Source organism: Lepisma saccharinum, chromosome 3 (assembly GCF_977018435.1).
Source record: "Lepisma saccharinum chromosome 3, izLepSacc3.1, whole genome shotgun sequence".
Taxonomy (NCBI): Eukaryota; Metazoa; Arthropoda; class Insecta; order Zygentoma; family Lepismatidae; genus Lepisma; species Lepisma saccharinum.
Window position 1 is genome coordinate 38,687,719 of NC_139231.1, and position 23,486 is coordinate 38,711,204.

The following is a 23,486-nucleotide window of genomic DNA, read 5'->3' on the forward strand; positions in this document are numbered from 1 at the left end:
ATCATGACAAAAGTTGGTCTATGTGGGTCAGAACCAGTGATGGCATCATAGTGTGCCACGGGGGAGGGCGTCCCAGTTCACAATCGAACGAGTGCACCAAAGAGCCAGATCTGGCTCCAAGAGATCTAAGTTGGCACAGTGCCACGGACGAAAGAGCTTGGGAAGAGCCCCGTGGTGACTGTATCGCATGCCCTTAAGCTTGAAAAAGACGAGGGGCGGGTTGGCGTGGTTTTGTCCAAGAGAACGAATCAAATCATACTCCCATATGATCAATGCTTTTTTCCTTGCCTCCTGGCAGTGTTGCCAAACCTGATGTGTCCCCAACCAGTTGTCCATTTTTCTTCCGCTGATTAAGATCTGACATCCGCTGCGCGACCCTCAAATCTGGCGAATACCAGATTTCATTCAGTTCAGTATAAACAAAGGTTTACCTTCTTCAGTAGTATTGCAGTAGAAACAGATTTTAAACAGGGGGGTTGTTGAGCACAGTTAATGCACAAGCACGATCTCACATCACACGATAGAACTGTACTATTGTAAATGTTCATCATTTACTTTTACACGCTTCTAATATATGTAAATTTAAATGTCTATAGAAATTAAATGGATAACTTAAAAACTCGTAAACCATCTTCGAGCAAAATAAATGTTGTCCCATTTTTAGAAAATTTAAAAAACCCTCAAATTTAAGAATACTCTCACGTGAAATTTGGTTGCAGAGGAGTCCAACAGATGTCAGCACAGTGTAGTTCTCTGCACAAAACTGATTGGTGTGAATGGAATGGTTATTTGGCACTGTAAATAAGTTATGAATTGTAATTTAATGGTTGATGATGATAGCAGACACTACTTTTTATGGATTTCAAAAAAAATATGGTGACGAATGTAAGTGCAGTGTTGTCTCTGTTTTGTATCGTGTTCAGACTCCGTATGTAAGGTAAAGGTATATTATTGTTCAGTACAAAATATATGAATTTAGGGTCGTTATATGAAAAATTGTACTCTATAACAACTTGAAGAAGGAATTAAATTGTTGAACAAGGATAACAAATCAAATTTGTAATATTTCGATTGATAGAATAATATATTGGTGCGTTGAAGGAGGTCAGATGTGGGACCAAAGCGAGGAAGAATGAGGTAAGATGCTGGAAATTGGTGACTATCCTTTACTATTAACTATCCTTAAAATACACTAAAAATGAGTTTTGCATTCAGCATTAAAGTTAATTCTTTCGTTCAATCAATTTTTGGACCTTCCTGGTTATAGAACACAACAGCATCAGAGGCTTGAGGCAACACCAGTAGTAATGGATGGATGCTATAAATCGGAATTTTACTTTGTTTTTCATCCCCATTCGGTTGCAAGAAAGAATATCCTCAGCTAGTCCTCAACATTGTGACCACAAGCGTAGCACGGAGTTTATCGTCGGGGGTTAGGGTTGAAGTTGATCAGTGTAATGTCAATGACATATATTGCCGCACGTGTTGAACCCAGGACCCCTGGCGTCGTAGCGCGCTATGCTAACCACTCCGCTACGGAGGCCGGGGGGTGCTATCGCATCCTGCAATATAAATATACAGTGTGGTGCAATTTATAGCTTGAGTTTCTCGGTGACGTTTTGAAGTACTAGCTAAATTGATTGACGGATTGAGTTTGTGATTTAAGTCCACTTTATGCACAGTAAGACTAATCGGGACTGGACCTACAGTTTAAAGTGGGATCCGAACCACTATGTGCACCCACCGAGTATCGAACCCGGGATCCCTTGATTACACGTCGACGACGTTACCAATACACTATCAGGAAGGCCGTACTAGCTAAACGTTCGCTTCATACATATCAGGGCTACTTGGAAGCTATAATCCCACAGTCGGCCTTCGTGGAGAAGTGATCAGCGCAGCGCGCTACGACGCCAGAGGTCTCGGGTTCGAATCCCGATTAGGTCGTATAATCTCTTACACCTTTTATTTCCCTGAACAAATTTAAAACAAGAAGAGAAGGGAATTACATTATCTGTGCAGTGGAAGTTATTCAACTTTATGGCTTTAGATGGTTCATACGGTCAATTTGAAAGTTTTAATAACAATTATTTTGAGTAAGTACGAGGGACGTTCCGAAAGTTAGTTTCTTCATTTTTTCACAGGGAAGCTTTATTACAAACAGAAGAATACAATGTCACAACAAAATACAATCTTTTGGCTATTTCTCCACATAGTCGCCGCCGACATTGATACACTTGTCGTACTGTGAAATCAATTTCAAGAAACCCTCCTGGTAAAAATCGGTGCCCAGTGATTTAAGGAAGTTCTTCACAGCCTCTTGCAGCTCTTCGTTGTTTCCGAAGTGACGTCCCGATAGTGCTGACTTCAACGCAGGAAAAAGGTGGAAGTCTGATGGGGTAAGATCGGGGCTGTAGGCCGGTTGATTCAATCTCTCCCACCCCAGACGACGAATGTGTTCTGCAGTGATCCTTGCTTCATTGAACATTGAACACCAGCGCCCAGCCATCTAACGGAACATGACGTCGTCTCCATAGACGCTCTGTAGACGTCGATGAATATCTGAAACACTAGTCGCACGTGCCCATTCATAGCGCACCACAGCACGCACTTTCATTTGTGACCACGTTTCCAGCACACGTCTTTATGCTATACTGGTTTGCACTCGAATGAGCCGAATGAGCTCGGGCACGACGGTCTGCTGCTAGTCACGGGGGTGAAACTCTAATGACTCGAGCTGTGGTCTTCGTGACGTCAGCGATGTTAGCGACATCTATTGGTAGTACACCGAAGTTATGCGCTTCTCAGTCGCAAAGTATTTCATAGTTCTACGCTATATGTCACGCCATCGTCAACTAACAGTGAAACAAACCACAATATACATTTGCTGATCCTAGTTACATTGAACGTTTTTACAAGCTTGATAACTCGATCTTGAGGGGAAAAAGAAAAAAATCGAGGTATCATGGATTTCGACTTACCAAGGTTCGCGTTATTGAGGGATAAAATCGCCGACTTCGAGTTATAGAGGTCTAAACACATTAACAATGATGGTTACATACACGGCAGGGCAGTAGCGTACGCAGGATTTCATCAAGGGGGGTGTTATTTCTAAAACTTTTTTCCAAATTCACATTACCATTGTTTTATTATACTTTAATTAAATAATAATAATCACAATTAATTAATAATACTTATAATTAATTTATTAGCTGAATTAATACTAATAATACTACTAATACCACTACTACTACTATTAAGTAGTAGAGATCTACATAAATATAGTATTTATGAAAACAATAGAACGAAATTACTTTCTGGTCATTCGATTTTTATCAAATCCTGGGAGCATTTGTTTTTGTTTCTTTGTTACGAAATAATTGTCTGGTCAAAGAGGTGAGACATTTCAAGGGTGAAGAAGATCCATAAATACAAGCAAATATATTAAAATAAATTGAAATAATCAAAGTACGGGACTCATCCAAGGAGCTGCGGTGATCTGGTCGGTAGAACGTCTGACAAGTGACAATCATGCGGGAGATCCCGATTCGATTCCCGAAATTGGTTGAAATTTTTCCGGCTTTTTCCCCGCATAAATGTCCCCGATAATTCACATCTGTATTATCTCGCTGTTCTTGCCAACAAAACATTATACAATAGTTAAGCTTATTGTCGTTTGAATAATTGTCTAGTCAACAAGGTGAGACATTTTAAAGAGAGACATTCAAACGCGCTGCGGTAAACATGGGAAGGCGAATTGGTGACTGTGTTCTTGTCCGCCTAGCCTTTGTCTATACATTAGCCTCTTATAACGTACCAATAACTTTATTTAGTTAATCCTCATTGTTCACACAAAACAAAATACATGTTCGTTGAACACTGGCGTACGTAGAGGAATGGCCGATGGTGTTCCAGCCCCTACCAAATTTTGAGAAAATCAGAATTTTCAAATAAAAGTCCGTTAAGAACTTTAAAAAATCAAAATGTGTAAATGAGAAACCTCTTTTAAAGTGAATCACGATTAACATTTTTGTCTTTGAATACAATTTTAATAGACTGAAAAGCTCCAAAAATACGAAATATTTTATTATGCATCCTGCCCTCCAAAACGAAGCCATGTGCTATCCACATTTACTATTCTAGCCCCTTCCGAAAAAAAACACTGCGTACGCCAGTGTATTGAACATTGTTGCAACTGAGATACAAAACAACTTTTTTCTCTTTTAAATCATAGTCTAACCTAACCTCATAAACTCGTGGTTATTTTCAAGGCATCACTCTGATTGACGCGTGTGTTTGGAATGCTGTGCTTTTCTCCATGCTGGATGGAAATAATAATTCAAATTATTATTATTATTGTTAGTAGTAGTAGTAGTAGTAGTAGTAGTAGTAGTAGTAGTAGTAGTAGTAGTAGTAGTAGTAGTAGTAGAAGTAGTAATAGTAATATTATTGTCCCAGATCTTTGACTGTAAAAAATTGGCCATTTTTTCCAGAGCATTTTTCATAATATTTCACAAGCTCAGGGGGGGGGTTCAACCCCGTAACCCCCCCTTGCGTACGCCACTGCCGGCAGGGTGGGGGGCGTTCAAGTCCCGACACGATTGTTGATCACTGACATTGTACGTACGCACCCTACACTTCGACTTATTGCGGTCCGTGCTACTAAAACTTCGAGTTATAGAGGTGATTAGAATTTAACTTAGACTCATAAGAGTTTTTCATACTCTGCCTTCGAGTTATTGAGTTCGAGCGGCATCCCATAAACTGTACAAAATTCGTCTTATCAAGGTTTTATTCGAGTTGTTGAGTTAAAATTAGTATTGAGTGTTATGGACAATTCAAGGGGATTACAAAAAAATCGACTTATCAAGGAATTCAAGATGTTGAGGTTCGAGTTTTCAAGGTTCCACTGTACTTGAAAGTTTTCACAGGAATATCTCCAGAAGAAGTCTTGAATTTTAAGTTTGTTTGTGTTTGTGTTATGCACATATAGGCCAGTTGGGACTGTCCCAGCTGGTTAAAATGGGTAAAGCAGGTAAAAAATCACACCATCCAATGCTTGAAATGGACAACGATGTTGGGGGGTATCTCCAAGGTAGAAATATCTACGCAAAGCATCCCCACCTGTCCTATTTTATAATGTATTTTTTTAAAACATAGGAGCATTCAACAACTGAACTCATGGCTCGAGCAAACATTCCATTCCATTTCGAACACACTCTCCACCAGTGTGATATCGAACCCGACACACCTTGATTACATGGCAACGAAGTTACCATTACGCCATCCGGGATGCGATGTGGTCTTATGCAACATGTGCATTATGTAACACAGTGTTGAACTTCTTTCTTTGAATAAGGAACACGATAAATCTGATCAAGTGTTCCATTTGAAATAGATTCCCTCATCTAAATCTGGCCTTTAGTTCCCAAAGAATACTGTAGACATCTTATAACTAATTATTTATTAATTAGTATTAGTTGTGAAATTATATCTAATCCTTGGTATTTGCTGCTTGTAATATGAAGCTTATATTACACAGCACTTCACATTGATATTTATTTCCACAAAGCATTTTTTCTGTCATCCAGTGCTCGGCTCATTTTCTGTGGTAGAGTTAGCAACACTCATTTAACGTTCGCCAGCCCCCGCGAGCACAGCTTTGAATCTGAAATAACCGCTCGGCCGCCACCACCGCCAGTTGGACAATGGACGTGGATGGACAAGGGTCGATGGTGCCACGTGATGTATGGAGGCTGCTTTGTTTTGGACTCGTTAGCAACGACAGTGGGTGGATGCTGTTTAATGCACTGTTATCGTTATCTATAGCTGCAAAATAAGTTATTTCGCTCATGCTTACATTGAAGAGAATATGATATTAACAGTAGGATATTTAAAAGGTAAAAAGGAGAAACTTTGAAAATTTTTGAAATACATTTGTTGCAACAATCGGTACAACCCCTCCCCTCCCTCTCCTCTACACAGCCTGCCATCTAGCGTGCCCACAGAGAAGCAAATCGGCAACATAGTTGGGTGCACTGCCAATAGGTGTTGCCAGTTTCGCCCGTGACGTATTAAGACCACAGATTATAACATTGAGTTCGGAGGTCTCTCTAGTAGTTTGTCTATGGTCTGCTGCTTATCTCTATTCTTCGGCACTCTGCGCATGCGCCATGGCTCCTTTGTTCTCGCTCCTCCCGTCGTGAATAGGAAATATTGTCTGTTGTTATGGCAATGTGTTTCCTCATTTGTAATACAGCTTCCCTGTGAAAAAAAAATGACGAAACTTACTTTCGAAATGTCCCTCGTATAAATACCACAATCCTTTAATTACAAAACCTATCACAAATGTACGTGATAATACCAAAAGTTCAACTTCATTTTCCAGTCAACAAGAAAAATCCTATACATATATCATTCTCCCATTACTTTCATTTATACAGGGTGTCATTTTAATGGCGCCCACGGACCACGGAAACGTATAGAGGACATCAAAACAAACAACATTTCTCAGTAACATTTTTCTCGTTGATGCATCATTTCGGCGCTACGGTCGTTCAAAAAAGCCCGTTTTGCCGCCTGAATGCTGGCAACCACACACAACATTTGATTGCATTTGTGACGTCATATCCCGTCCTAAAGCGATGCGTTCCAGGGTTGCCAGGAACACTCATATTCTGTGAAAAATGGCATAGCTACAATCAGCCACATTATGTACCGTAAAAGAAAACGAGAAAACACGTTCTTTAACCTAACAGGAAGTAAACAAACGACACGAAAACTGGTAGAAAGAAAACAGAATTCAAGTGGAAGTGGTATATTGGAATTTTGTCTCAGCTTACTCGTACACGTCAAATGTTTGCAAATCTAGTTACCAAGTTGGCATCTACAATTTAGTCTATCCACTTCGTCCTTCTGATACTAGTTGTCTGTGACACACTGAACACATGACAAAATAGAAATAAAAGAACTCAAAATTCCAAAAGTAAGCAACACATACTATAATGTATATGCAGGGCATTATGAGGCAAGTGAAAAAAATGGTTGAAAAAAACAGGGATATAAGTAGTAGTAATACAAACTCTCCGACGACTGTGTTTATCTATGCACTGGATACACATGTAATGTAAGGTGCGTTGCAAAATGATAAGAACGGTACCGCAGATAGCAAAATGGGGAAAACAAAAAGCAAACGAAAAATAAAAACGATGGCCACGGACACAGATAGACGTGTGTATTATACGAAAGCAGTTACTGTTCGCGCAGACGGGTATATGTACGAGCAAGTACGAAAACATGGCACATGAGGTCGGCCGAGTGTTGCAAAATGATAAGAACGGAGCCAGGTAACGGCTTTCCCGTGACACCAGAGGCAGCGAATGAACACGTCTCAGCACGCACCAACGGCAGACAGTTGTTAACAGTGATTTGCCCAGGAAAGGTGGCGAGGAAGTCGTGCGGACAAGTGTAGTAGAATGGGCCGTGGAAAAGCGTTGTCAGAACGTGAGAAAGGCCAGATATTGGCTTATAAAGAAGAGGGAGTGGCTGCGAATGTGATCGCACGTCGGCTTGGGCGGAGTGCGTGTGTGGTGAACAATTATCTGCGATTAAGGGGACAATATGGTATAAAGAAAGCGCCGGGAAGGCCGCGAAAATTAACGCCGCGGCAGGAACGTTCTGTTGTGAGGAAGTTGGCAGCTGGGAACACATTACTTGGACAGTTGCCTCGCGATCCGAATATGCGTGTACATAAATCCACGCTCTGCAGGACTGTCAAACGGTGCAATCGTCTTCTCTATCGCAAAGCCAAGGTACAGCCACGACTCACTGCACAACATAAAGATCGGCGAGTCGACTGGGCCAGGACTTACGTGACGTGGAAGGAGGAATGGCGGCGTGTCATCTTCGGCGACGAGAAAAAAATCAATTTAGACGGTCCAGATGGCTGGCGGTATTATTGGCACGATCTACGCAAAGAGGAACGGATCTTCTCCAAGCGACAGCAAGGAGGGCAGTCTCGAATGGTGTGGGGTGGCTTCGGATATCATGGCACCACCAACCTAGCATTTCCTACGGGTCGTCTGAATGCACCAGCATACCAAACCATACTGGAGGACAACCTATTGCCTTTTGCTGCACACATAGCTGACACCCCATAGGTGTTACAACAAGACAACGCCACAATACACACCGCTGAATCCACTGTAATGTGGTTTCTGGAGAAGAACGTCTTTGCAATGGCTTGGCCTGCTAATTCTCCAGACGTTAATCCTATGGAGAACCTTTGGGGTATTCTTTGCCGAGCTATATACGCCAATGGTACCCAGTATGACAACATCCACGATCTACGACATGCTATTGTTGCTGCATGGAACGATCTCGATGTTACTCTGTTGCAAACACTCGTGGATAACATGTGTGATCGAGTTTTCCGTATTGTGCACCGACAAGGTTCCTTTATTGGCTAATAAGTGATAGTGTTCGTATCATTTTGTTTGCAACGGTCGGAGTGGCCTGTTTTGTCTTTTTTTCTAAACTGTACATATTGCCCTTGTTGTCACATGCCTGTTACTTTTCAGAACGATTTGTGTGCTCTTTCTGTAATAATACAACCATTGATTATATGTTCGTACTCTTATTTTCGTTACTTTGTACACTTTCCCACAGCGTTCTTATCATTTTGCAACGCACCTTAGTAGTTTGCAACTGAACAGGACAGCATATTCGCTACCGAATCATAATTAGATTGTTACTGTGGTTGTACTTGTTTTAGCCGGAATATAACAACGTGAACCTCGGATACTTCCGTTAATCAGCACAAAAGTACCACAAGGCATCTGGACACAAACCTGTAGATATCAACCTTGCAACGAGATTTGCAAATATTTGACATGTAACTGGGCGTAAACAGCCACATGTAAGCTGTAAGTCCAATAAAATGTATTGTTGTTGATATTTGACATGTAGGCTGAGACAAAATCCGATATTGACACTTCATTTTCAATACGTTTTTACCATTTCTCATATCGTTGGTTCATTTCCCCTACCCCATAGATGACTGCTGACCTTCTGGCTGGTAGGCTATGATGTTCGGTCTACTGGACGCGTTTCTCGCTTCGTTTTACACTTAATCATGTGGTTGGTAGTTTGTTAATTTTCATAAAATTTGTGTGTTCCTTGCAACCCTGTCGTGCGCTGTTTCACCGCAGGAAATGACATCACAGATACGATCAAATGATGTGTGTGATTGCCAGCATCCAGGCGGCAAAACGGGCTTTTTTGAACGGCTGTAGCGTCGAATCGACGCACCAACGAGAAAAATGTTACTGAGAAAAGTTGTTTGTTTTGATGTCCTCTATACGTTTCCGTGGTCCGTGGGCGCCATTAAAATGACACCCTGTATAATTACAATTAGCATTCTTTTAGAAGGAATAACACGTAACGAAAAGTCTGTCCACGTAAATCAGTCAAGCTGTGAATCAGTCTATAGTTAATATGGCTTGAACGAGCCTACTGAAACCCAGCATAAAACCCATCTGACCAACATGACCCGGAGTAATCTACCCTTACTAAACAAATAAGTTACAACAATTCAAACAAGTGAAAAATCTATCAAGGAACTACAAGTAAATTTAAGGCAATCAGGCCATGCAGGCCGAAAAAGAAGTACACGGAGTTACAATATACTCAACCTGTGCAGGGGGTATTCGTCCAGCCTCCAAGTGGGCAAGGTTCTGCTACGCCACACTCTTCACTCATACAGCTCCGAGCTCTGGCAAATGGCAAGCTTTAGTAACATAATTTAAAGTCTACCTGACGTCATTACACGAGACGTAGTATCCTGAAACTCCTACAACCTGAAAAGCTCTTATACTTTCTGGGTTGCATAAAGCACAGGATTCAGCATTTCGTCAGGCAATAATACTCTTGATTAATTGTGACAATGAGAATGAATGATTTAGATTAAATTGAGAAGGAGAGACTCGCAAAGGGACATCCTTGTGCAGGCCGTGACTCGAATCCAGAACTTTGGTGGCTAGATCCTGAGTGCATCACTCAGCGCGATCGGTTAACGGGGACGAGAGATATAACTCCCAGCATCCTTCTGGAGGTTTGGCAGTTTTCATATTTATTTAAGTATTTAAGGACAAGGGGCGGATAGTTTTACTCAAGGGGCACAAAGAGAAGAAAGAGTGGGAGACTTACAATGCATTTCGTTACAGTAAAACTTCTCAATAACGGACATGCCTGGGGGAAAAATAAATGTCCATTATTAAGAAGTGTCCGCTATTCAGAAAAAAGTGTAGGATGTTGCACAATAGCATAAGCATATTACAGTACGTACTTTACGAACATAATGTTTTTTTCCTACATTCAAGGAACAAAATACTGTACGGGGAATTTAAACTTACTAAAGTATCCCTTCATACATTACACATTTCAAAAAAGAAAATACAGTAGCCTACACGTAGTGTAATCCACTTCTCAAGATAACCACAAAGAATACTGTCTACTGTCTGCACTTTTAAAAAGAAATACGTTCGGTGTAACATGAAACAATGTGCGCTAGTTCGAAATACTGGCCATTGTTGTGTGAATTCGAGGAATTGCGACCATTTTCTTTCAGGCTGTCCGTTATTAAGAAGTATTATTTGCGTTGGGAAAGTAGTTTTCAGTGTCCGCGTTCGTTATTAAGAATGTCCGTTATTGAGAAGTAATATTGCCATTAAAGCCCATGTATTTCTTTCTGCCGGGAAATTTAAAAATGTCCGTAATTTAGTGGTGTCCGTTAGGAGAAGTTTTACTGCATAAAACAACTGCATAAAGCACATGTACGAAATGGAGAAGGGTTGAAGAAAATACTCGTAATGTCAAACCAGAAATGCTAAAATGTGTTTTTGAAATACACGGGAAACTATTCTTCAATAAAAAAGTAAATGCAAACCTTGATTTCTGAGAAACAGTTTCTTTCCTGTGTGTTAGCTCTGATGTAATTTTGCCCCTGAACATATTTGTAGCTGTACAGAAGGTTCCACAATTTCAATATAGCAGCACCGTTGCGTGGGGTAGCTTTATAACATGTATTGTATTCCTTTGAGCAAGATTCATGCACAGCTGTCATTCGAACAACCAATAGGAACAGAGAATAAGAACAGTATTGATGTAATTTTGGTGGCTATTATCTAGCTTGATAATTGACATAAAGCGCTGTTTGCATCTGTCATATGAGAGGAACACATCGAAAGCTTTTTCATATTCGAGTGCATTTGGATTGAACTGAAATGAATGTACACGTTATGGAGATTTCAGACCGAAGCGACAAGCGACAGCGGGGTTCACACTGAAGTGAATAGCTAACAGCGACACAGGCCCTTCAGTCTATACGCAAGCATAAACAAGAGGCCGAAGCGACACAATGCATGTCATTGAGAAAAAACTGCCCAGTCCGAGCGACAAGCGATAAGTGCAGCTTGTCGTGTCGCTTCGGTTCGAAAAATTACTGCTTGCAAGTGAATGCTTGCTTATGTATGGAGGACCTCGTGCCGCTTCGTTGTGAAACTCCCGTGTCCGTTGTAGCTTCGGTGTGAAACTTTCTTGTAGCTTTGGTATGAATGCCCCCTAATACAAAATTGTACCAAAAATTTGGGACCAAAACGACACGTGGCACATGCCGCTTGGGAACGAGCCAATCAGAAGCAACGTTTCACACCGTAGCAATATCACAGGTCGCACAAGCCTGCGTTCGATTGGTGAAATCCTCAAGCGACACGTGTCGCCTGTCGCTTCGGCGTGAATTCTCTTTGAAGCAAAACATTCACCTTGGATGCACAAATAGAGGCGACATGTGCAGCTTGTCGCGTCTCTTCGGTTCGAAAGGTTGCATTGATTATTGGAGGTAAGTTTTTCAACCGACGTGTGTCGCTTTGCTCTGAAATCTTTCTAAGATACCTCGACGGTTAAAAATGAACATAGTAGATTTAGGATGATGGTACGTCGTATCTTGAGACATGAACAACAACCGTAATTAAAGGAAGGAGAGTGTGTGACAAATCCCCCGAGCATAGGGATTTCTTTTGGAATAATTTTCTGCTATCAGATAAAAACGTAATAAAGGAAATGGACAGTATCCTTGTGTTCTTTACATAAGAGCTTATATGGCCCCGACATTGACTTTTTATATTGTAGAAAAAGAGTAAACTTTGCGGGTTTCGTTTGAGCTAGAGTTTGAAAAAGGCCATCGCTGTTGACAGCTCGACGACCTCTTTGGCCAAAGAGACTAAGAATCTGCTCACGTCTGTTTTCATTGCGACGGTGAAGCTCCAAGCATGTAATTCACTATCAATATGCACGAGATCCTTCCGCGAGGGAGTTTGCTCAGGGACTAATTGCTTCATGGCGCAAAAAGAAAGAAAAGGGGGGAAAAGACTGCGGCTGGACGAAGCTGGAGTAACGATTCAGCCACGAGGGGAAAAAGCATTCTTCACATGAATCGGGCAACCATGTTCTTTTCGTCATCTGCGAATTTCCTGCCCCCTTGCGGTCGGAGTTCTGCGATACGGAGAATTGCCTGGACGACGGTCAACTCACGAAGCGCGGTTTTTCCCTCTTTTCCGATGAAACCAATTGCAGCAGACGCTCCTAGGCGGAAATTACTCGAATCTAAAGGACGTTGAAATGACGTTGAGGATGTATATTTCCCCCAGGGCACAGATTTTCCAGGCGGATGCTAATTTTTTGTTCCAGACGTTTCCGTACCTTACATGAAGCTCTACAGGGGGTTTGTGTGAACAATTTTCAACTTTGCTTAAAGCATTAAGGGCAGGGCAGGTTGTACACTGAATAATTCTTTTAACAGCCTTTAAAAAAGCTTCTACGAGATCGGGATCAGAGTATTCCAGGAGCGCTGGCAAGGAAATTGTCAAAAAATAGCCCACGCATTTCGTTTTATGGGGTAAGACTCAGAACCTATGGGACATTCCTCGTATATCATGTAACGTGCCAGCATTTCATTCATTATATTTACCACGTAGCAAAATGTTACTCATAAGGTACCCGAACCTACATATGGCCTACCTAAGTTTTGCGATGTTTTTTTAGTGGTGTACAAAGTCAGAAAGATAAAACTAGTGGCAAGATTCAAAAGAGGGAACATTTGTGGACGTTTGAAAATTGGAGCTAATTCCAAACAATAACATGGGTGCAGGAAAGATTTTATTAAAAAGTTACATTTAGGCCATGTTCTTTCACATCAAAATATGCAACAGAAATTATAAAGAAAGTACAACTATGTTGTTTTGTAGATAGATAAGTATATTGATACACTCATTTTATTTACATAATGACACATGATATTTGCACAAAGAAATAACATTGTTTACAAACCAATAAACAAGGTAGTGACATGTCACAATTTGTTACCAGAAGACCAGGGATTACACATAACAATCTTGGCAAATGAAAGGTCGTTTATCATCCTTAGTGAGTTCCACACACTCTACCTGAACATAAGAGTAACAAATGTCAAATTTGAGCATGTTTTTCGCGATATATTCCCATGTATACCATGTTGAGTCTACCTCACCTCACATAGTGTTCTTTCTTCCTTCGTTATAGACAGTACTTTAGATTAAAGTCTAAACTAAGTACATTGTTGTAAAGTACAAATTATGAGCTATCATAATATGCACTAGAGACATAACCACCTATCGCTTAGAAAATTTAGTAAGTAATAACTTGACTGTGCAATATTGGATCACGCAGAACACAATCACGAGGTTCAGCTATTTCGCTTCTTTGTCTTCAAGTTACGGTGCTATAGGTACAGCCAACAGCTTCAATGACGTCATTCAGACAGTCTAAAAGACATACTAACGTCATTTGTTGAATTAACCATGTAATAACTTGGGAACAACAAATAGGCCATATTGGCTTCAAGTACCTTATTTTATTGCGAAATAAAATTTATTTCCATTTGATTACATGTATTAGGTCTCAACTCTGTAATACAAAGATGTCTTGTATGGGTATAAGTTGTCAAAACATTACACAAAATCACAATGTGGCCCTTGGAGTAGTGGTAACGTTATCGCCTTGTAATCAAAGGCCCCGGGTTTGATCCCGTGGGAAAAAAGCACAGTGCTTCGGACTGTGCTTAAAACTGTTGGTCCAGTCCATATTAGCCAACTGAGCAAAAAATGTACTTACAACAAAATGTACTCATCTTAACAAGGATCTGGCTACAGCATATCCATTATACAGTATCCACAAGTAGTGTTTACACTCTTTGATTGTTAATAACAGAGAAACTATTAAAGATAACTTGACTGCATTTTTTGTATTTGAATCTGCAATATCTACATTGTGTGTGTATGTGAGCTTGTGTAGGCATTCTGTTGTTTTTAGTTCCATCACAGCTCACCAGGTGGTAGGCATTAGTGTACCCAACGTGGCAGAGGTGAGCAATTTTTCTTTTCAGCAATGTAAGAAGTGTGAAATAACCACCCTGATCTCCCAATTTAACACCGTTAGATCTCTACCTTTGGGAAACTGAAGAACGATGTGTACCCCACAAAGCCATTGTCACTGGATGACATGAAACATGCGATTGACACAACCTGTGCTTCCCTTCCTGTGGAAACCATATCCGATATTTGTTGATTTGTCGATATGTGACACGCAAAACAGTTCATACTTTCTGTTATTAGTGTTCCCATTATTAACGTTCAAAGAGTGTAAACACTATTTTCGGACACCAGTGGCGGATCCATAAATTACTGTTGGGGGGCGAATTTCAGAGTCGGGTACCGAACCGAACCTACAATTGCACTGTTTTATATGAACAATATATGGTTCTTTTAGCCGCAGACAACTATGCTCTACGGAGTAGCTTTTGTAAGGGGTCCAGAGTGAAATAGATGGTTATTTTAGGTAGTCTACTCAGATTGGTCCGTCGAAAGAAACAATCGCGTTCTAGATTATGAATATGTATGGGTTTATAAGCGACATAGGGAGTCCGAATGTGATCGAACCTATCGCTACCAATTTATTTATTACAGACTCAGCTTTTGAAGTTACATAATCCATGTGAAGGTTGCTTTTCTCGTAATTTCACACCTAGATATTTAGCTTCCTTTACTCTTCTAAAACTTTTCTCTGAGTTTCATCTGTGGGTGTTTATTAGCATTCAGCTTACCCTTTAGGCAGGCCCGAATTTCCAAATAGGCCTCATAGGCCCGGGCCAAGAGCGGCACTTTTTCTTTGTTTTAAATTTATAAGGAATACCTAATTCTCGGATTGCCTTTTCTTTTCTCCGGACACACGATGTATAAATATAAGTTAACGAAGAATATTTCTTAAGAGAGATACGCTAGCGGAGCTCGGAACTAGTTTACTAATTTGTTGTTTTAATTACCGACGTTGAAGCTTCGAATGTACAGTATTGAGCTGAGCCGCGTCGGCGATTGCGGCAAGAACGTGGAGCCTGCCGCTTGCTTTTGAAAGACAACACCGGCTTGGCTGCGTTCCAGGAACGCCGTTTCTTGTTACTGCCGGCATTGGCCGCATAACAAAAGCATGTGATTCGCGTTGAATTGTTGAGAATTAAACTGTCGGCGCAAGCATTATTAAAGGGGTTTCGCATTGTACTATTGTAGTTGCTGGAGAAAATTATTCAAGAAGTAGGTGGTGTGCCGCGTCTCGCGTGTGTCAGTGTCCGACGTGCGTTTGTTGGGGTAAGTTTAAAACGTCATTACGCTCATTATGAGTGATCAAAGAGTAAGACTCAGTGGGTCACAATGCAAAAAGAGAAAAGCGGAGAAAGATGAAAAGCAGGAATCATTTCTGAAGAAGGTTCCGAAAATCAGTTCGTTTTATACAGAAATGTAATCAGGAAAAAAGTTAGCAAAGTGCCGTTGATGAGCCCAGTGTGTGTTCCGTCCTATCACTTAAATTAAGTAAAAATAAAAGTCTTCTCTGAAAAACAAGGTAAATGTTAAAATGTAATTTATATAACTTATGTCATATCGCTTTATTACATTTTTTGTATGCAACTATCATTTAATTAATACTGCATGCCGTTAATAGTAAAAATAGTAATACAGAATATGATTATTTTTTTTTTCATACTTGATAAACGGTATGATGGGGGGTGGCAGAGCTTGTTTGGCCTAGGAGCGGCAAAGAGGTAAATCCGGTCCTGCCTTTAGGATTATAAAGTGGGTCTCCTGGGTGGAAATCATCAATTTCACCGTATCACACAAGTCCTCGAAAGAGTTTATCGTAATGCTGGACTTCCTTTTTACACTCTGTTCTTGAATTACCTCTTATATTACAATTATTACGTCGTCTACATAGTCTATTTGTGCTTTAATCCCGAAATATTTCCTAATTTTTCTAGAGATGGTTCCAAGTTTAGATTCCACAATTCTGGACCTAGAATTCGTATCTGTGAACATCCTCGTGTTTCACCAAATACGTGAAGTTTCCTTAATTTTCTGTTGTTTCTGCTCTGTATAATGTTTCTCGATGTTCTCGAACCGCTAAATTATGAGAAGTCAAAAATTGTGTTTATGCTTATCAACCTTTGTAAGCGAACGTTTGGATGTTGTTGTATTCTAAGTAGTTGACGTATTCAAAGTGTAATGTTTCCCTAAAATTTATAACCGGTTAAAATGTTGTAGTTTTATCGGCCACAAAAATTAGCCCTTTCCACTTATCTCTCTCACTTATATTTATTAAATTTAAAAAGATACCCGTAATAATAAGCCCATGGGACGCGAGGCCCCGGGCGCTCGCCCACTTCACCAAACCATTGCTGCGCTTCTGTTATCCCATTGTCACGCTAAACTAAAGATCAGATATGAGAAGTAAAAAGATTTAAGCTACAAAGAAATCAAAACGCATTCTCTGCAGTGGTCTCAGGTTCGATTCCCTTTTAACGCATCTTTTAGACGCGTTCTGATCCAAATTTAAACTGTAGGTCGAGTTCCGATTAGCCTATCATGAGCATAAAGTAGACTTCTCGAGCCTCTTAAACGTGTGATAAAATAACAGAACGAATGAGTCTTGAATAACCCTCAAAATAGAGGGAGGACATTATTATCCTTCTTTTTCTTCTTCTCCTTTTTCTTTCGTTTCCCTCGCAGAAGAAAGAAAAGGCGAGAGAGAAAGAGTTCCTTCCACTTCTCTCTGCTTAGAAAAAAGAGCAGCCTTCATCTTTACGCCCCGCAACAGGTTAAGTTTGCAGCAACTTTTCGCATATATAGACCCAAACGTGCACGCAGAATATAGTTCCGCTGCAATACTGTCGATTTTCTCACTGTCTGTGACATGAACAGCTCGGCTGAGCGCCGTTCTTACGTGGATTAATACATACAACCTGCTGCAAACTTAACCTGTCGCGGGGCTAGACAGAGAGCAAAGGAGGGGGGGGGGGGAGAGGGGGGGGGTACTCTCTCTCCCACACACAGAGAAAGGACGAGAAAGACACTTTCCTTCTTTCTCTCCCTGCCACCAGAGAAGGAGAAGAAGAGAAATGAAGATAAAGGAGGATGGGATGTAAAATGTTAAAATTACGGCATGTGGCTAATTGAAATTTGCCGGCAGATGCACATGCAAGCCTGAAAAAGAAATTCAACTTCAGTTTGGAACACACAAAGGATATAGAAATAAGGGGTTAAAAATTAATATTTCAAAAAAATGGTGAAGCTTCAAATGCATTCAAAATTGGTTGCAATTGTGTGGAATGACCCATGCGCAAGGTACTGTTCGGTAAATTGCCCACGACTATTTTCATTAATTTTCCTCTTGCATCCTACGTGTTTTTAAGAAATTTATTTTCACACATGCTGGTACAGAGATTGTCCAGCAGCTTCGTGGTTATGAAAGAGTTATGTTGTAGAGCAGTCCTTGAGACGAAACTGGTATATTTTTTGCTATGGATACCTCCATAGGTCGACAGTTACTCTTTGTACATGAATATTGAATAGAAGTGCAAACTAGGCGAATAACAGGAGGGATGGGAAACCAAATGTAATCTTGCACCAGGTGTTGAAATCTTTAGCTATGGCTCTGAAGGGGTGCGATATGTATTTAGTCAGAAAAAAACAACATTATATACACACACACACGTAAGAAGCAGGGTTGGCAAAATTTGTTGTTTTTTTAAAAAAGAAACAAAACAAACAGTTTTTTAAACATGTTTTAAACAAGAATGGAAAAAAACCTGTTTTAAACAAATAAAACGTTTAAAACATAATGCCAAGAATTTTCTAAGAATAATGATTAATAAGGGTTCTATTAATCATCCAAGGATGGACTGTGTTCCAATTATAAAGTAAAGGCTTGACTAAGTTCTTAAAATACACATTTATGTTAGTCTTAAAATCTCGCATGTAGGCTGTTCGAGAAAGGCTTTAAGTAATCCACAGTTGCCAGGCCCCACTGAGTCCACGTGGTAGCTAGTTCTTTCTTTTTTTTAAAAAAAAACAACAACATTTTATTGTCAATGCAACTAAATATTGACATTAACAACAATGTGCACATTTTGCAGTGTGTTAGGCGAGGAACAAAATGGTTTCATCCATGTAGTATTCCATTTCAAAAATATTTTAAACGCCTGTCAAAATAAACAGGCAGGTGTTTTAAACGTGACCCACAGGTATTCATCACGATATGTTTCTTTGTTAATTCAATATACATTTTCAGCCACTGAACAGATTTCTATACACAGTAAACAGAATAACACGCATTAAATGAAAAGGCATAGTTACAAAACACGCAAATGACAACAAACTATCAAACATCAAATATCAAAATGTGTTTTAAACAAGTCTAAAAAAATATGTTTAAATGCTTTAACCATTTGTGAAAAAAACAAAGCCATGTGTTTTAATCGTCTAAAATAAGTTGTTTAAAACACATTTGTTTTAAACATGCCAACCCTGGTAGGAAGTCATGAAACCAAGTTTTGAATTCAATCTGAAGAATTTTAACAAACAATCTGAATTGAACAACAAAAACAAATAATGCCCTATGCGCATTATTTGCTCAAGTTCATACCCTATCTGCCGGTTTCAACCTTACAGTCTCTCATTCCGTCACTCAAGAGGTAGCCTGTGATACGAGGGCTGCTGAAAATGTTTCTGCAATCAATATGAAAAAAGACATGTGAAATTCTGGGAATGGCTTTATTCTTTTTCAAAGTATTCACCCTTAAGATCGATACACTTTTGCATATGCTCAAACCAATTTTGAAAGCATTTTTTCCACTATGAAGTTGATTCCTCAGAAACAGCTGTTCGAAATGCGTCAACAGCTGCTTCAGGCGACACAAATCGCTCACCACGCATCTTATTTTTCATGTGCGGGAACAAAAAGAAGTCATTGGGTGATAAATCAGGTGAGTACGGACAATGAGTTATTAATTCGAAATTTTTACTGGACACAAAAATCAACAGCTTGGTGTGCTGAGTGGGAACTCGCGTTGTTGTGGTGAAGAATAATGCGACGATTTGGGTTTATTTTACGCAATTCATTGATGACCTCTGGCAAACAAATTGTTGTATACCACTAAGCAATTACAGTCCTTCGATCTTCTAAAGCTATTGTTGCCACACGTCCGGTATAAACGAAGAAACAAGCAATCATTTGCTTGGCAGCACTCCTCGAATGAACAACTTTTGTTGGTTTCAGCTCACTTTGAAACACTCAAACAGTGGATTGCTGTTTAGTTTCGGGTTCTTATGAATAGATCCAAGTTTCATCCCCTGTAACAATGTAGTATAACCAACTTGCCTCTGTTGAATTTTTTGAGCATTTTACACAAATTTACACGAGCCTGTTTTTGAGCTTCGGTCAAGTTGTGTGGGATCCAACGGCTTGAAAGTTTCTGTACATTCAGATGATCATGCAAAATCGTATGTATTGCTTTCATGTCAATGTTCAAGGATGCCTGAATCTCACGGTATGCCACATGCCAATCTCTCTCAATCATTTCACGCACAGCATCAACATTACTGGCAGCAACAGACGTGGATGGACGACCTTCACGAAATTCATCACTGAGAAATGTGCGACCACACTGGAATTTGGAAAACCAATTGTACACAGTCCTATTGGATGGTGCTTCATTCCCAAAAACCAAATGAAGTCGCTCGATCCATTGTTTTGGTGTTAAATTACATTTGAGATCATAAAAAATCATTGCCCGAAAGTGTTCACGAGAAATTTCCATTTCTCATACAAAACAACTTCTTCAATCTGGTGTGAAAAATAAACGAATAGGCCTAAACAAACAATCAAAGATAATTTAAACATAAAGAAGATCTATTCTTCCGATTTTTATAATAGAGGAACACTAGCTCCACTGTTGGTGGTAGTTTGCAGAAACTTTTCCAGCAACCCTCGTATGCCCAGACCTACTTCAGATATGGGTGAAATGAAATAATAATAATAATAAAGAAGTAATAGAGCTGTACAAACAGTAAGTTCTATTGGATTATTAAGAAAAACAAAAGTATATTTGCATTGTCATTTGATGTACTATATGTCCAGAATGTAAATACACAGTAGCTGTACATAAGTATGGAACTAATTATGGAATGAGTAATTGTTTTTAACATGTAACAATGACACTTTATATTTACAATAGATGAGATACACCACATTGGATAAACGGGTGACAATACATTACCACAGAAGTCTAGTTCTGGGTTGCAGAACTCAAAGTCTTCCAGTTTGTAAAATAAACTAGTGAGAAACAGCAGGTAGGATAACCAAGTTTGCTGATCACATGTAAGACATTTTCAACTTAGTTTATTCGACTGAGAAAGTGAAGTGGTAAAGAACTGGTACCGCTGCACAAAGATTGCAGATCCGAATATTTTGTAGAACACTTTTTTTTCTTTCTTTCCTTTTGGGGATTTACTTAAATTAATGTATTGTCAACATATATAGGTGTTTCACTCACTCTTGGACCCTGATTTTCACTTATAAAAATCAAACTATTGGTCATAATGTAATGAAATTTGCTACGGACAAATGTTGGTGAATGAGAAGAACGGTTACGTCGTTGTAGATGGTGCCACACTCTCTCTTTGTGTGAGCATGTGAGTGCATCTGGGCGATTCTGCGGTTAAATGCCTATCATACAGATGTGTGCTTTCAGTCTGAGTTCTTGGCCCTGCTGTTGTGACACTTGCAAAGTCTTCCATTCAATATTTGGTAAAGAAACTGTAAACAATGGTAATATTGTTCGATGTGCATGAAGGAGGACATCCAAAATTGCCAGAAGCAACTGTGCAGGAAGTGAAAAAGCTGGCCTCACCAAAGAAGTCATTGCATAGACTGTTGCAGGAAATGGGAGTTTCCACAGGCACATGTCAACAAACTGCCAAAAAAGCAATTGACGCTGTGACTCCTGATGTGTTCGTGGCTACCTTCTGTAACATGGAGGGGTGTGTGCAGTCCTGCATTGATGGTAATGCTGACCACTTCCCCACACTTGCTGTGATGCCACCATGCTTCTCATACACCAAGGTATGTCCATACCAAATTTCATTACATTATGACCAATAGTTGATTTTTATGAGCAAAAATCAGGGACCAAGAGCAAGCGAAACACCCTGTATAAGAGACAAAATACGAAAAGATTTTTCTTTTGGTCAATCTAATTACTTGATGTTACTTGGGATGTGTTTTCCCATCCAGCTTTACACTACTAAATGAATTTCTACAGGAGGCAATAAGATGACATTTATATATATATATATATATATATATATATATATATATATATATATATATATATATATATATATATATATATATATATATATATATATATATATATATATATATATATATATATATATATATATTGGTGAAAATCGTAACCCCCTGCACCCCTGCTATAGGTAAAATATAAGGTTGATTGTTAAAAAGAAAAGAAACCACAACAGCCGTTTATGTTCATATCCCTCCTTTTCAAATTCCTCAGCATGCCATTGCAAATAAACTAGAATGAGGTCATACTGCTGAGAGAACCTTCATATTGACTGTGGGAATTGTGGTTTGACAGAGGGTTGCCAACTGTAGATCTGCACATGCTCAATTCACAAGTCTTCTGTAGGTAGATTGTTGAATCACAGACAGACATGGGTTATCATGTCTGTGAATGAATTCTTACATTTTCCCATTTTCAATATGTAGAGTTAACAAGAAAACATGTTTCCTAGTTTCAAAAAAACACAAATTTAATTGCAATTATGCAAATGACTATTGTCTGAAATACTTTTATTGCAATATGGCTTCAACACAACTATAAATGGGTACGAGAATATAAGCAGTTGAACAAGATGCTGTGGTCTAGTCAACATGATACGCGACCACCACATGAAGGATCCTCAGTTTAAATATCCCTGTATAATTCTTTTTTAATGGCAGAATGCTAACTAATGTAACTTTGTGAAATATTTTTTGAATATTCAAGGAAAAATATTTTTATTTTTAAATACAAATTACAAATAATTTTGAAACTGCTCAATACCAAACTACTTTAATAAAGTTGTAAGCCAGTGAAATGAGACACGAATGTAATAAATGACAAGTGAATAACTTAAAGCTAGTGTTGTGTGTGGAATTGATATCACTAGATTATTTGCTTATTTGTAGGAGCCCCAGGTTTGATACCTGGTGGAGGCACACAGTCGTTTGGATTCCACTTTAAACTGAAGGTCCAATCCCAATTAGCCTTTCTGTGCATAAACTGGACTTAACAAACTCTGTAAAGAGTATAAAAGGCTAAGCATAAGTATTAAATGAAAGTTTTATTGGGAAAATTAACACCAAAAAGTACACCACCAGCACATTGCTTTTTTAAATTATTATTTAGCATTACTTTTCTGCTACATTTGGCTAATTGTGATAATAAAGGTAAATAAAGATTGGATGAAATTAACTTCAGTGGCAAGATCGAAAGTTGACCACTTAATGTCTTCATTCAGCCCTGCACATTGCAACATGCCATGAAGGAGGGAACACCCAAAAGTGACAATCTCAGTCTATCTGCATCTGATATGAACAGCACCATGCTTTGGCGGTTTATTTTCTGCCTGGTACCTTTATATTAGAGGCTGTTTGAACCCCAGAGCCTCTTCATGCAGGGACATGATTGGTAAAATTTCCACTTGAGATCCAAACCTTTGAGAATTGGACCTGTGTCCTCTTCATGACAGTCAAGATGCCTTGCTGGCTGGATCAGGTGTAAACTAATGCATAATCAGTGTATGTGTGGTGCACTTCCATGGATAAGTGAAAGATTTACAAGGTTGGTAAAAAAACACACACACACACCTGGTATACAGCTCAGCCTATACAACGGCCGATGGAGAGTGGAGTGGTAGTGGAGAGTCACATGACTGTGACAGCCAATCCACATCACTTCTATTGAAGCTGCTTCAAGCAATGCCATGGCCACCACAAAATCA

At 39.5% G+C, this 23,486-nt stretch overlaps 1 protein-coding gene across 1 annotated transcript in view; it reads left to right on the plus strand.

Annotated features, from left to right (window-relative positions):
- Positions 1-21,240: 21,240 nt before the first annotated feature.
- Positions 21,241-23,486, plus strand: part of LOC145985516 (uncharacterized) — a 31,731-nt gene continuing 29,485 nt past the window's right edge. The window contains exon 1 of the mRNA XM_083119588.1: positions 21,241-21,537. Coding sequence (XP_082975714.1) covers positions 21,241-21,537 — 297 coding nt within the window. The remainder of the gene's footprint in view (positions 21,538-23,486) is intronic.